This window comes from Lepidochelys olivacea (genome assembly GCF_965140295.1).
Source record: "Lepidochelys olivacea isolate rLepOli2 genome assembly, chromosome: 7".
Classification (NCBI taxonomy): Eukaryota; Metazoa; Chordata; order Testudines; family Cheloniidae; genus Lepidochelys; species Lepidochelys olivacea.
The window spans coordinates 27,504,004-27,520,438 of NC_140417.1; the positions used below are offsets into that span (position 1 = coordinate 27,504,004).

General features: G+C 36.7%; 1 protein-coding gene across 4 annotated transcripts in view; it reads right to left on the reverse strand.

Moving 5' to 3' along the window:
• Positions 1-16,435, reverse strand: part of CACNA2D3 (calcium voltage-gated channel auxiliary subunit alpha2delta 3) — a 728,899-nt gene that overhangs the window by 192,451 nt on the left and 520,013 nt on the right. For all 4 annotated transcript variants that reach the window (XR_014712447.1, XM_084634438.1, XM_084634437.1 and 1 more), the window contains exon 14: positions 3,803-3,820. Coding sequence is in view for 3 of the 4 variants with exons in the window: in XM_084634438.1 (XP_084490564.1) it covers positions 3,803-3,820 (18 nt within the window). In the remaining variant the exon portion in view is untranslated. The remainder of the gene's footprint in view (positions 1-3,802; positions 3,821-16,435) is intronic.

The following is a 16,435-nucleotide window of genomic DNA, read 5'->3' on the forward strand; positions in this document are numbered from 1 at the left end:
AGCGTTACAAATTTTCAATTTTCTATTCCCAGTGACAGCTTCAACACTTCAAAGTATAAAAAGGTAAATGAGGTGAGGAATGATAAATGATGCTCCAAAATTGCTGAAACACGATAGCACCAAGATAAAAGAGGGCAAAACTCTACTTACACAAGTTAAAGGATAACACAAAAAGAAAAAAGAAAGCTGTCAGGAACTTTGGGAAACAAACATCACCAGACATTTAAAAAAAAAAAAAAAACATTTGAAGGAGACACAATTCCTTTTATGTGACAATAGATTAAAAAACCCTAGATGATTTTTTAAAAACTTTTACGTGTTCTTATAACTATCTACCTGCATTTTTGTGTCTAATTTATACACTTCTGCGTCTTCATACAAGTTAAGTAGAACAAAATATCACAGCAGGAGTAGGACAATAGGTCTTGAACCCTACTGTGTTTGTTCAAGAAAGAAAGCTATTTCTAACAGGAAACAAAACACCCTGTTGGGCTATTAAAGAGGAATAGCTTTTTGCTATTCTATAAAGCCCAAGTGAATCAAGTGCTGTTCAAAACTGGTTGGAGGCTGTGGTTCACTTTAACTATGGATTTGAGAAAAATGTCATTTCCCCTCCATAGAAACATTTGGCCCAAGAATTTTTTCAAATCCATAACTGAAAACATTTGAAACTTGGCAAAATGATTAAGTTACAGATTTATTTTAAATTATTGTTATTTGCACAACTCTTTGTAGTGTTCTCTGATGGATCATTCTAGCCACACCTCTTTCTCCGTTTTCGTTGGCCAATATTAAAAACAGAACCTTTACTACCTACAGCAGTTAAGTTTCTTACTGTATTTGTGGTATTTTCCATTCTCATTTTAGGGAAAACCACAAAAATCTTTGTAAAGACAAATACCACGGTACAGTAAATAGCTGATTTAAACTGCACCCACTTCATGTCACCTCCAGTCCAGTTTTGAATTCACAGTAATTAGTTCCACAGTGCATAGCACAGTAATTTACACACTAGGTTTTGATTTGTATTTCATTCCCACAGACAAAATAAAATATAACAAGCTTCAAAGTGGGTAGTTAAGGGCTACAGAGCAATGACTAAACACTCACTGTCTCCAAATTTGTTACATGCAAAAAAACCCAAAAAGCCCAAAAGATTTTATAAACTGACTTACAATGGGTATTAAATGCTAAAGGTAAACTTGGATGGTACATTTTTATTTTAGATCATCAAAAGATTAATGTGAGCATGTTTAGAGAGAGGCGACTGTTTGAAATGTTTATAGAGAAAACATTCACAGAGTATACACAGATTCCAACAAAAACAATGTACAAGTTCCGTCATCATATGGAAGAACATTTGCACTAGGGACTAAGTCATTCATAAAGAAGTGCATCAGTCCTGTACTGCTCCCCTTCACCCTGCAAACAGCAAGGGCTTCCCTGATATGGAATGTGCTCACCATGACTTGATTTGCTAAAAAATTTCTGGAGATTAAACATTTCTTGTGTTGCATGTCATGGGAAGAAAGCACCCAAATTAGTTACCCACATAGCCTTATTTACATCTGAAATCATGACTTACTTTAGCCAACAAGCAACTTTGCATTGCTTGATATAGAGCTGCAGCAAGCTGCTGGTCAGTCATAAAAACTAATCTTGCAGCTTTAGGCTGACCATAAATCCAGATGCACCCCTCCACTGACCCATTAGGCTTCCATTTGCATCATGGTAAATTAGAATGAGGGTACCAGAGGAATTCTGATATGATCCCAGGCATCTGCTGAGGTTCAGCCAGTGGAAGAACCGGCAGGAGATAGGCTTGGGAGGAGCAGCATGAACAATACGTTTTGAATCAAAAAGGTAACCTTTATGTACAGAGTGCTGCAAAGTGCAAGAGGGAGCAGCAAAAGGTGCCAGAGAGTAGCTGAGAGATTGGAATCAGGTGATTCTGGGAACGGGGGAAAGAAGCATGATAGTGGGGGCAAGACTGGTATGATATTACTACACAAATCAGTAATATAAAGCCTCATTGTGAGCATATTAAGGAACTAGCAAGGACTGTCACAAGTTATACAGCTAGTACAGAATGAGGAACAAGTATATCTCACAGTAAAGCCTATAATCTTTCTAAAGTAAACCAAGCTATATTTTAAAAATACCATATTCTTACCTGGTAGGTGAAATATCAAAAGCCCTCATGGATTATTTCTAACTGTCCTCTTCCCCCTCCCCCTTCCCCTGAAAGTAGGGCACAGTCTAGCAAAAAATGCAGATGGCTTCAATTCTGCAATAATCTGTTTTGGGGTAACACAGTGAAAAATGGCTTTTGAGGTCTTGTATGTAAGCTAGGTGTAGTTTTTACTGATCTGGAACAATAGTAATTTGTGGTGGAACATTATTTGATATTTCAACATTGTAGCACATAAGGACACATGACCCGAAATCACGACACAATCTGCCAAACATTTTTAAAAGTTCGAAGGGGATATGTACTTATGAACCAGCCTCTTGTATCCTCTCTTTCTTCTGTGTTCAGATTGTTAGAGAAACATTTCACAGACACTCTTAGACAAATGGGTGAAAACAAAAAAGGCTGTACTGTAGCTGAAGTTAGGCAGGCTGATTCCTACCACTTATCCAGGAAGCTAAAAACAAAGTATTCTTTAAACCATCAATTTTCAAAAATTACGTATTTCCTGTTTTTCACCATGTGTCACACTGGGTGCCCACTGTGTATTCTGCCATCACTGTCAGAGAATAAAAACAGACTGCAGATGTAACCCAGTGTCACATGACAGCATGTTACCTGGGGGGCTGGAAATGTGATTTTTTGGTATCCCTGAACAAAGATATGTCAAATTTATATGGTATCATACAGACATAAATTCAAACACATTAAGCAATCTTTTACAGATTTGCAGGCTTCTGGGTGTCCATTAGTTCTGAACAGACTTTTCATTAGAAAGAGCATTTGTTCTGTATCTCTCATTTAGAACTGGATTTGCTTTTTTCACCCAAGATTATTAGTAATAATAATACTTAGTACCTATGTATAACTTTTCATACTGAAAGTGCTTTATGAACTTCAATTCAAGGTAAGTCTGCAAAACTCTTTGACCTTATAATATTGCCCCCAAACCACAAAATAATATCCTAAATTTGGTGATTATTGTATTTTCTTGAAGTTTTGATTATATTTGTGAACTATACAAGAATGATGCAACAGGCATCAAGCGATATGTTTTTGTCACAATCATCGTGATATCTTGACATGCAATGGTGACTCTGGTATCATACCATATCAGTGCGGAAGCTGTACAAGAACAAGAGCACACTGTATGAAATCTACTTAGACAAATTATGTTAGATGTATCAAGAGGCTTTTTGATAGACAATACAATGGGGACCAGTGAAAGGCCATGGGTTTCACTGCCCTTCCAGCAGAGAACGCAAGGGCCCATGGATGGTTCACTTGGGCTAATCATGTCAATTTGATGTTTGCCTATTATTTTCCAGACAAAATGGCTCCCCTGTTGTGCTCAAGTAGCAGGTCACTGCTTGTCCATTTTGTTCAATTAGCTGTTACATTGTGTTTGAATTGCAGCTATCAGCAGGTGATTCAGCTGCTCACAATGCACGGCTTTGATGTCAGCTGTGTTACTTGCTGCTCCATTTCAGTGCAGCATTGACATGGTGAACCATTTCACTGATTGCCACTGTACCATATTCACAACATTGTGGAAACATGAAGAGTTGGAGATTTCTTTGAATGATTAAGATTTGATTGAAAGTAGTTTACCTTTTGAGCCTGAGGGAGCTGGAAAACAACAAAACAGAACAAGCAATCATTATATGTTGAATTAGTTTGAAAGGTGACAGCTAGTTTATTAATAAAATCAGAAAAGTAATAAAAAGAAAACAAAGAACAAAGGGAAGCAACTATAGAAACTAAATGTACAATGCCAATTAATTCCACTTTCTGTATAAACATGGGGCTACATTAACAGAAGGTTTATTATGATTTGACAGCTTCTCTGTTAGGTAGCACAAGCACCATGCAACTTGTTAAAATACCACAGTGCTAGGACAAGGACCGTTTCCCCAGTAGATATGGTAACACACTTGAATTGTGAAGTTCCATCTTCCTGTACACAAATATAATTCATCCTGGGAAAGCTGAAGTTTTGAATTCAATCTTTCTGGTTTTATAAAGGACTGAACCTGCTCTTTACTGTTCACTTAGTATGGTGAATACAAAATAAGATGGGCTTATTGCACTTAAACTGAGAATTTCAATATCCATGATATACGTAATGAGAAAAAACAGATAAGTAATATGAAGTTACTGTAAAATGAAAGACATACCGTGTGCTTATAAAAATGTGTGTGTATGGATATATACATGATTATACAGTACGTGTAGATATGCATGCATGTACAGAGACACAAATATACTGTGTGCGTGCGTGTGTGTGTGTGTATCTATATCACAAAGCCATTTCCTTGTAAATTGAAAAGGAGTACTTGTGGCACCTTAGAGACTAACCAATTTATTTGAGCATGAGCTTTCGTGAGCTACAGCTCACTTCATCGGATGCATACTGTAGAAAGTGTAGAAGATCTTATTATATACACACAAAGCATGAAAAAATACCTCCTCCCACCCCACTCTCCTGCTGGTAATAGCTTATCTAAAGTGATCATTCTCCTTACAATGTGTATGATAATCAAGTTGGGCCATTTCCAGCACAAATGGCCCAACTTGATTATCATACACATTGTAAGGAGAGTGATCACTTTAGATAAGCTATTACCAGCAGGAGAGTGGGGTGGGAGGAGGTATTTTTTCATGCTTTGTGTGTATATAATAAGATCTTCTACACTTTCCACAGTATGCATCCGATGAAGTGAGCTGTAGCTCACGAAAGCTCATGCTCAAATAAATTGGTTAGTCTCTAAGGTGCCACAAGTACTCCTTTTCTTTTTGCGAATACAGACTAACACGGCTGTTACTCTGGTTCCTTGTAAATTGAGGCCATGTTTAAAATGAAATGTAAAGGTAGAAATTAGTTCAGGTAGAAATTCTCTGTGTGGACATTTAATGATTTCACTGTGAAAGTTGTATATAAACTGAGCACCATTAGTAATACCTTCATCCCAACAGAAAAAAAATATTGCCATATTACCTGAAGACAAGGTGTGTATATTGATTATCATTTATCCCTAAATATGTCCATCGTATATGCGGTGAGCAATAATTCATATATATGGTATGAGGAGCAGTCTGTAAACTCCATTACATATCATGTACCTTGTTCATTAAAGATGAACTACTGGGTTTTGTTGTAGAAAATAAACCACCCTGCTGGTGGTGCACAGGAGTCAGGAATGTAGATCATAGAGAGGTACAATACACTACACTAAACTTCCTTTTCAATCCTTTTCCTTTTATCTTTTTCAAACTCTAAACAGAAATTCTCATTGATAGTAAATCCAAACCTGTGCTGAATCCACCTTCTTAGAAACATTTCTACCTCCAGTAGGAATTGCCGCTTTTATAGATATCAGGTGAGCACAGAAACATGCAGGTGAATAAAGACCAAAGCTCAAAAGGACTTCAGAATCTACACTGAGTTAACAGACCCCAACCAGTGCTCCAGAATTATAACAGACGACAAAAGAGCTCCCATCCAGAATTTTGGCTGCTGCTCATTCCTCACCTGTATCCTCTGCCTCCAGCGCAAATGCTGGCAATAAAGAGAGCTGTCACGTGACTCCTACACTATGCCTTGTATTATAAAGACAACCACCAGAGCTCTATTTTTATGAATTAATTCAAAACACAAAACTCCACCAACCTAAGAAAAGAATAATAGATACAGGTATGAAATCTTGAACACAATGCAAAAGATGACCAAATTAGAGGATGTATGTGTACTTCTTTAAGAAAGTGTTTGTATTTGAGTAACAGCTAAATAGTATGATATGCACAACTTGCTATGTGCATTATAGCTGTTTGACTAATTGTAAAATAAATATCATAATTAAGTCCTGCTTAAACAGCCAGAGTGCAAGTTAGAACTGCCTTGGGCCTTTCTGAACAGGTATCTACTTATTATTCTCTCATTTGATTAACCATTTGATTCATGGATGAAAATGCTGTTACTCTGAAACCTTCTTTTCACAAACTTTCTCTTTTTATAGACAAAAGGAGGATGTTGAAACATGAACATTTAAATTTATGTTTATGGTGCTGCCTTTGCTTTGCAACTGCTCTCTCTATGCTATTCTTTCTTGGTAACTAACATACTAACAAAGAGCATCGTTTCTATCAGTGGCTCAAACTAATCAAACTACAATGATAGATGCACTAAACAGAGAGTTGTACCCCTAAACCAGAGACCTTCGGAGCAGGTTTGTCTGAATCACTGGACATTGCCATCTTGGATATTTTCATAATCTTCTGCCTTGTACATACTTCCCTCCAAAACAGTATTTGAAGGAATGACATCATATCACTGGAGAACGTGGACTAGTCACCAACAGCATTATCATTTCAGAAATCCTGACTTCTGGATTAGATGAAAACTAAATAAGAAAAATCAGCATTATGCCCACTAACTAACTAACGTTCAGCAGAGATGGGCTTAATTAAAAACAACAACTTAGATCTGGATTCCAAGCACCTAGGAAGTTCAACTCTGTCAGATCCAGTTTGCTTCATTAAATAAAATAGATACAGTTTAATCATTTTCTTTACAGTATTTAAAAACGTTTTTCATTAACTAATTTCAGAACTGGAATAACTCATAAATGATCCTATACCTTCTACCATATATGGATTTTGCATGTTTGGTCAAGCCTTTTGCCATATGAGACATTTATTTAGAGAGTTACATTTACATGGAAAAGTGTTGAGTAATTTTCTAGTGGCAATCACCATATAAAATTGTGGACTAGAGCTTGTAAACCATTACTCATACAAGCAGTCCTATTTACTTCACTGGGATTATTCTCATGAGTTGTTAAAGGTTTGCAGAGTCAGTTTGTAAAAATGTAATTCAGATTCCCAGGGTGGTTTATCAATTCCCTGTTACAGCCTTCCTGTAAACTGAGGAATATCTGTTTGCTTTGATTGTTTATCCTTTGAAGCATTAGCAGTCAAAACTTGGATTAAGAATATCTCAGTCATCAGATGAGGGTTATTTTCCATTAGACTTTGCTGGGCTGGTACTTTGCTACTTTTCAGCCAGAGTCTTTAAGTTCAGGACCAGGGCCTTTTCCTTGAAAAATCAGCCTTTGTGACATCCAGATAAATCTTCATTCTGATGCGGGTTTGAAGCTTGGCTGTTACAAGATACTCTGTGTGAACAATTCACATTGTTCAGTTGAATTGTTACAAATTCCTTTGCAATAAACTATGGCTCTTTGCCGGACATTACCCTTTCTGGAAAGCCGTAGGAAAGAAATACTTTTCCTAACATTAACAGTACTGATCTGACCTATTATTGCAGACTCTAACAACTGCATGTCTCTGTGTAAAACCTATTGGGTATTTCTGATTCCTGTGGTTTGCTCTCACACTGCCAAAAAAGCAGCGTTTCAATAAACTACATGATCTTTTCCTGACTCTCAAAAGCATATTGTAGCAGTTTCTATTCTACTTGCATCTACCATAAATTGTCTTCTCCCAGGCTCGATCTGAAAAGCCACCTCTATTTCTATTTGTTTCCAGTGTCAGCATTTTTTCATGTAACACTCAAGAATAATTTTTGAAGGACTTGTTAATATTGTTCTCTCACTACATACCATACATTCAACATATAGAAATAATCACAATGCAGCTTCAAGACTTGCCATGCCTTATACCTTTCAGGCAAATTAATACAATAACAAAAGACACCTCTTAGAAGCCCCTCTGCCTCAGCCCCCCACCAACTCCATTGGGTTGGGATTCTGAAGGAGGAGGTGTAGGCAGCAGCTTCATTCTGCAGCATGCTTTCCTCCAGACCCTGCAGATGTTTTGTGCAAGAGTTAATGATGCTCTGTGGAGAAAGTACTAGGAGTACAAATCTGTGGAAGCCAGGGAATGCTGCTCACAACCCCCTGTAACTTCTGTAAGGAAAACTAGCCTATCTGTGTATGTTTACACTGCAATTAAACCCTTGCAGCTGGCCCATGTCAGCTGACACAGGCGTACAGGGTTCAAGCTACGGGGCTTTCTAATTACGGTGTAGATGTTCAGGCTTGGAGTGGGGGCCAGGCTCTGGGACTCTCCCTTCTTGCAGGGTCTCAGAGCCCAGGGTCCAGCCCGAGCCTGAAAGTCTAGACAGCAATTAGACAGCCCAGTGAGCCCGAGTCAGTTGACATGGCCCAGCTGCAGGTGTTTAATTGCAGCACAGACATACCCTCAGTGTTAAATGAAAAGCCTTCCTTTCTCTTGCTTGTCAGTGTAGCTGCCTCACAAGTCATGTTGCCATTAGCTTCCTGTGAAGAAGACTCAATAGAGGTAATAGTGATTGGAACAAACTCTGAAAGGTTCACCACGTGAAGTTTCCTGGGACCTGAGTGGATTTTTCCACAGGAGAGCACAATGTGGTACTCTGTTTTTAATATTTTCTTTCAAATTCCTGAAGTACTGAATTTAATAAATAAAGTTTACAATACAGACCAATTACTGAAGTAAAGGAGAACAAAATGAATCTGGAGCCATAACATGTTTTGTCTACTTATTCTCAAAAAAATTTGTATTATTAGTATTATTGAACATCTGTACTGCAGTAATGCTGTCAGGGTTCCTTCCCCACTCTGAACTCTAGGGTACAGATGTGGGGACCCTCATGAAAGACCACCTAAGCTTATTTCTACCAACTTAGGTTAAAAACTTCCCCAAGGTACAAACTTGCCTTGACCTTGAACAATATGCTGCCACCACCAAGCATTTTAAACAAAGAACAGGGAAAGAGACCACTTGGAGACGTCTTCCCCCAAAATAGCCCCCCAAGCCCTACACCCCCTTTCCTGGGGAGGCTTGAGACTAATATCCTAACCAATTGGTTACAAAATCATCAAAGACCCAAACTTGGAACAATGGAAAAATCAGTCAGGTTCTTAAAAGAAGGATTTTATTAAAAAAAAGAAAGGTAAAAATCACCTCTGTAAAATCAGGATGGAAAATACTTTACAGGGTATTCAGATTCAAAGCACAGAGGATCCCCCTCTGGGCAAAACCTTAAAGTTACAGAAAACAGGAATAAACCTCCCTCTTAACACAGGGAAAATTCACATAAAACAAAAGATAAACCAATCCGCCTTGCCTGGCTTACCTATACTGGTTGCAATATTGGAGTCTTGGATTAGGGTGGGTTGGAGAAGATGGATTTCTGTCTGGCTTCTCTCAGTCCCAAGAGAGAACAACCAGGTAAACAAAGAGCACAAACAAAAGCCTTCCCTCCCCACCCCAAGATTTGAAAGTATCTTGTCCCCTTATTGGTCTTTGGGTCTGGTGCCAGCCAGGTTAGCTGAGTGTCTTAACCCTTTACAGGTAACAGGATGTTGCCTCTGGTCAGGAGGGATTTTATAGCACTGTATACAGAAAGGTGGTTACCCTTCCCTTTATATTTATGACAAATGCCTACAAACTCAACCAAAACAGAGCCTATTGTGCTGGGTTCTGTATAAGCATATAGTAAATGAAAGTCCCTGATTCAAGGAGCTTATAGTTTAAAATACAAGACTAACAGGTATATGAGACAAACAATAAGGCTGGGTTGAGCAGTGGAGTAAAAAAAAAAAACTTCAAACATAATAGGATGTGCAAAATTTTAGCCAATCAGGAGCAGCAATCATAACTCATCACCTGCCTAACCATTATCAGATGACAGTTTTCTGCTCAGTCCTCATTCTCAAAGGAAATTTGCATAACTCCTTCAAAAGACAAGGCTGGGAACTTAAATTCTTAACTCTACTGGACATAAAAAAAACTCATGGATTTAACAGACACGGACTTCATGCTCATTACGGTAATTTGCAATACACCCTTCTGCCTGCTAACCCTGAATTGCCCACTTCATTGTAAGTGGTCTCCCACAGTATGTGTGAAACCCTTATGCTTAACAATCTGTCCCACCTTGTATTTAGCTCAAGACACTGTTTTTTTTCTCCAGCCCTAAGGAAAAGCTCTGTGAAACTCAAAAGCTTGTCTTCTACACTAACAAAAGTTAGTCCAATAAAAGATATTATCTCACCTACCTAGTCTTTGTTCATTACAACAGATAGTGGTGAATTTTAGTTTTACATTTCCCAGAATAACGGAAATGCTTTCACATAGACAGATAACCATGGTAAATAGGAAGCTTTGAATATTTGAAAGCAAAACATGAGTTTAGGCAAAACATGTAAGTGTTACAGATGAAAAGCATTAAAATCCCCTAATAATATTTTCATGTAATTTTTTAAAAAGTTTCAAACAGTTTTTAAAAATTTTGATTAGACTACTCCTTTACAATATTTGCAACTCAAACATTATACCATTATTGCATGAAAATTCATACATCTTATTGACTGTTAAGTTGATATACTTGATTGACCAGAAACTATAAAGAGGTGAAATTGACTAATCTATTTTCATTGTCAATGTTGAGTGAAGTGCAGAGGGAGTAGTTATGCTCCCATTGACTTTGATGATGCAAGATCAGCAGAACTAAGAGCATGTGTGATGAAAAAATAATTAGATTTTCAAGATTATTTTAGAGTTAATTATCTCAAGGTCCTGCCATGCAATCACATGCACAAGTAATTTTCATCACAGGAATATTTCCATTGACCTACTCCTGTGGAAAAAAACTACTCTTGTGATAAAGACCTTACTACTAATAGTTAACTTTTTAAAAAATAAACAGAAAACTTCTCAGTTTAATCGTGACAGCAACCCTATTATTTAAAACCTTACAAAATACTTCGATGTTGGCAATGCCAGCATACTCATTAGCATACTCATTAGCCTACTATCTAACTGTGAAATAGTTTGGGAAATCATCTACTTTACTCTTGGCTTTCATATTAACAGTCTTTATAATGCACCAATGATTGGCTGCTTTTTTTTTAAATGTATTACCTTTATCTAGCTTGGGTATGAAAGATTAATATTATTATTCCTCCCCTTTGCATACATCTGTTGATGTTTAGGTTACACCACTCCCTTGGCCAAGAATTTTCCACAAGGATTTGTTGCATGTTACCAGCTTAAACCATTTTTTCTACATTTAATTACAGCCAAAATGTTAACAGTAAAATAGTGTAGGCCAAAATTTTGATTTGCTTTAAAATCATTAAGAAATGCTTTGGAGATTGTAATATACATTTGTTTAAATAAACATTTTCCAATACTTTGTGACAAGAGAAAAACTGTAACAAAACCAATAGCCCGATTAGTTGAAACCAATACAAAACATTGGTCTGTGTTCCCTTAGCTGGCTCCGCAGCAACAGATAACCAGTAATTAAGAATTTTCAAAGCTGCCTAACTGCTGCCCAGACTTATGGGGGTTTGCCTTCTATTTCTTATATTCAGTGAGCATCACTAATTGTGCTAGGGCACAAAATAATCTTACTAAAGCCAAAATCCATCAGAAATACATGAAAGAAAAAAAGAAAAAAAAATCAAAGTAGGATAAAAAGAAAAACTCTGAAGAAATGGTTCATCTTCTAAATCATTTTACAAAGTATTGAAAACAATAGAGAATACAAAGAAAATAAATTGTAACACATTTTTCACCAAGTTCCTTTTTTGTAAGAGGTCAGACTTTCAGGATCCTACTGAATAGTATATATTCATTTATATGTCCACGAGGCAGTAAGACCACAATGTCACAGGACTGAATTTTATAAAAGATAAGATAAACAAATACCTGAAAGAAAAAAAAGTATGGAGAAAATTTAACTGTTCTTGCTTTGTCCAAGGTTGTTGTTTAATAGAAGAGTCCAGCTGAATACAAAAACTGTCACCTCACAATGTTCTTGGGGTACATAAGACATAATTTTTTATCAGTGGGAGTAATTAACTATTGGAACAATTTACCAAAGGTTGTGGTGCATTCTCCATCACTGGCCATTTTAAAATCAAGATTGGATGTTTTTCTAAATGATATTGTTTAGGAGTTATTGCGGGGGAAGTTCTCTGGCATGTGTTTCATAGGAGATCAGACTAGACGATTACAGCAATCCCTTCTGACCTTAGAATTAATGAATAATGACTATCACAGACATGTCCCTGTGCATTATAAGAGCCCAGTGGAGTTTTCCCTTCACGGAACAATATCCATCAGAATATTCTGTATGCCTTTTCTTTTCTAGTTGCTCTCATTGCCTTTTAAATCATATTAGCATTATTTAACTTATAAACCACTAAAACAAAAAACATTCCACGAGTCTTACATTTCTTCCAATATGAAACTAGGAACACTTATTCCCATCAGTAAATAAATAAAGTATATCCTATAACCTATTTATGGTCCAATTTCCATAAGTGGCAAAGTTGTAAACTTACATATTAAAAGTCACAAAGGAAATACTAAATTGGCAACAGCCTAAAATTTTAAATCTCATAACATAAACTAGGTTTGATTTTGGTGTAAATAACTGCCTTCTGCATCTTGAACAAAGAAGAGGGGTCAGGCCCCACAGTAACCAAAGAATGTGTATGGTGAGTGTAAAACTACAGCAAATCATAAACCTCCATTCACTGTACCACTCTTCAAAGTGCAAATATCTTCACAAAAAACAAGGCAATGGAGAATATGGCCTAGTATCTTTAGAACAGTTCTGTATGATCCAGCACCACCACATTCCTCAGTCATTGGACTCAGTCAGAAACTGCAGGAGTTAGGGTTTATTTTTTTCTTCCCCCCCACTTATGGGCACTTTTTTCACTTATGGACAATAGCATAATTAACACCTATAAGTAACTGGCAGGATCTAAAGGTAGGCTGAACTTTGTTAATTTAAGTATCAGATATATATAAAAAATCCCCCCCCCCCCCCGCAAAAGGAGATAATTTTAGGGAATAGCCATAATTGAAGAAGGTGAACACTCAGGAGAATAACTGCCTAACTGATATTTATTGCATTTTATCTGGAAATATATTCCAATTAGATGCCTGACCTGCATTTCTGTAAATGATTAGACAATGTTTGTAAGTTGTCCTCAGATGATACGGGGTGAAAAAATGTATTTTTGTCATGTTTTCAACAAACAGTAGTTTGAAAAACATGAAGCAACTTCCATAAGCCCAGACTGATGAGTCCAATAATCAAATGGGCTTCAAGTCTTTATTTCCCTGAATATATCATCTATAGGAGTTGAAAGGTAAGATGGATTCCAAGATAGTGTCTTTTCCCCCTCTCGTTCTTTTCCAGATTCTAAACGCCAGACCTGCAAAAGGATGGTCAACTAAACTGATCTGGGTTAAGTGTGATGATATTCAATGGTTCACATTATAAATGCTGTGAATTTAGAAGATTGCTCTCCATTTGGATCCAATGATCCTGGCTTGGCGGACTATGACAGTATTTTTTTTTTTAAATGTAGTAGGGAGGCCTAGTAACACACTTTAAAATTAGGGAGTGTTAATCCTTCCATCTCTTTAAGGCCAAACAGGATAGACCATTTTACCCTAGCATTCCCATCTTTCCAAATAAAAGTGGGTAACAAAAAGATCAAGCTTCTCAAGGAAACTGTGAAATTGTTTGATAGGTGAATATGGAGAATAGTTGCAAGATAGATAATATTGGGAAGAATAACGATCTTGATCACATTCATGCTCTCCAGATAGCTAATAACAAGGTCTTTCTAGTACATGAGGTAGTTGTTCATTTTCTGAAGAAAAGGGAGATAATTTACATGAAACAGAAATACTAGTGGAAGAGAGCTGAATCTCTTGGTATCTAAAGAGGTCTGTAACTACAGACAAAGGGCATATGGCAACTGTTTTCTCTATTTTCTGAGGGTCTGCTCCAAAACCCGTTGTTAATTATTTTGGCATATTGATTTGTTATGTAGACATTTTTCCATGTGCCATAATTACCCACAGTACATATGGAACACAATGGGCTGGTTTGGAAAAGAATAGCAGGCTATATTCTGCATATAAAGCAACTTTGTGTTCTCCAATTTTAATGATCTGAGTAGAGAACTAACCTGATTCAACATGCCAGCAGTCCCAGAAGGAGGCTGAATTTAAAGGAGTTATAGGAGGCATCCGTGTTTTGTTCCTCTTCTGAGTTGGAATGTCGAAGATATGAATCCATGACAAGTGGTCATAATCCACTGCATCCTAATTAAAGTCCCACCTTACTTCCTGAAAGATATTCTCAGGACTGAGAGAGATTATTAAATGTTGTTGAGGTTTCAACCAGACAGACTGACGTAAATTCAACAACTCTCTCATACTGTCCAAACCATGATGGCTATTCACAAATATGGCCTGATTTCTGTGAATCAGTTTATCCATGACCATATCCAGTTAGGTTGCAATTATCTGAGCCAGGATTTTTTACATCTGCATTAAAGATGGAGATTGGTCTGTAGTTTGCACAATCATCAACTGGCCTTTCCTCTTTTGGGATTACAATGATTCATCAAGTAGGGAGAGTTAGCAGTCAAAATATGATTAAATACCTAAGGCAACACAGGGATCAGTTTTTCTGAAAAGTTTTCACAGGATTTGATTATTTTATGATTATATATGTTTTTTTATTTTAAGTTTCTTGAAAGGACAAGATAGATAAGGATAAGATAGATAAAATCAAAGTAAGAGACTTTATTTGTGAGACATACTATTTTTATTCACATTGGTGTGTTTTTGATAAAGGCTCAAAGAATTCAGGCTGCATTTCTTTGGTAGTATGGACATCGAACCCTGAAGAGGTTTTAGTGCTCTGTTGTTTTTTTTTCTTTTTAATAGCCAGGCTAATGCTTTATCAGATGTGTTGACTTTCTCCTAATAAAAACTTAATGTGTTCTAATTGCATACTCTGAATTGTTCGTTCTAATTAAATTTATTTCTCAATTCTCATAATTTTTCCCATAGTGTTATGACCTAAGACACAATTCTATATTTTTTTCCAGCTGAGCCTGAAGTTGTTGATTTGCAAATTGTTTATTCATCAGTGTTACTGAGATAGCTCTACTCCTTATCACTGCTTTGGGAGCATCCCATGGCAAGTGAAGGAAAATCTCAGGATGCAGTTTCTATCTAAACAGTGGCATCATTCAGCACCTGCAGTATCTTCCAGGAGAAGTCATTTCATTAAAACCCTAGATTTCATATTTTTTAGTTGTAGTACCAATAGTCTTGGTATGAAATGTCAATTGAATGAACGAATCACACTTGAACACAAGAGAAATCAAGAAATAAAGTCATCTCAAATATATACTGTGTGCTTGCTAGAGTTAAAGGTGTAACTTCTTTCCAAGTGGTGAAGCTGGCACCAGATATTGGCCACATTGCTTCCTTATATAAATGTTGCCGATCTTTTTACCTTATAGTGTAGAGAACAGCTGGATGTGCCTAATCTTGAGAAGTTAGGGTTATGCTGAAGTTGCACCCTATTACCACTGTTCCTTTGGCATGTGAATTCACAGGACTTGATCCTTGATTGCAGCATTAACCTACAGCATTGACTCTTAAGTGCTTTTTCAGCACACACTGGATCTACTCTTCTACAGCTCTAGGCCTCCAGGACTGTGATAAAGAATTATTTGACAGTGTCCTCACAAGCTTCCTTTACACCCTGTCCTTCATTTTTCTTTTCCTTAAAAAGCACTTAGGTTTCAAATACTATTTATTTTATTGAAGCAATAATTATCCTAGAGGTTCATACATGGTCATTTTCAATGTTAACTTGATTTCCTTGTGAACAACATTCTATTTTTAAATGGAAACTTCTGTCAAAGGGATTTCTTTGAGTGATACCTTCCATAGCAAATTCCCATGGTGGTTTAACCAATAAGGACAATTTTAATTCTGATATATTTTCCAGAGCTGGCACTCTTGCATTCAATTTCTATGTAATATAATGAATAAACTGGGCACCCATAGCCAATTCAAACATATAACTTGATTCTGGAAAAGATGTATTGTTTGGATTTGCGCAACTTCCTCATGCTATGATGTTACAAATGACTTAATACTGGTTCCAAATCCTAGAAATAAAAATGCATATTTGATCAACTCACTAGTTATTAGAATACATTCCAGACTTCACAATTACATTTTAGATACTATGTTTTGTTCTGTGTTTGCACAGCACCTAGCAGAATGGGGTTCTGGTCCATGACTTTGGTTACTAGGTGCTACAGTAATACAAATAACTTAATAATATTATTCAATTTACCTTTGCAATAAACCAAGAAGTCAAGACATATGAAAAGA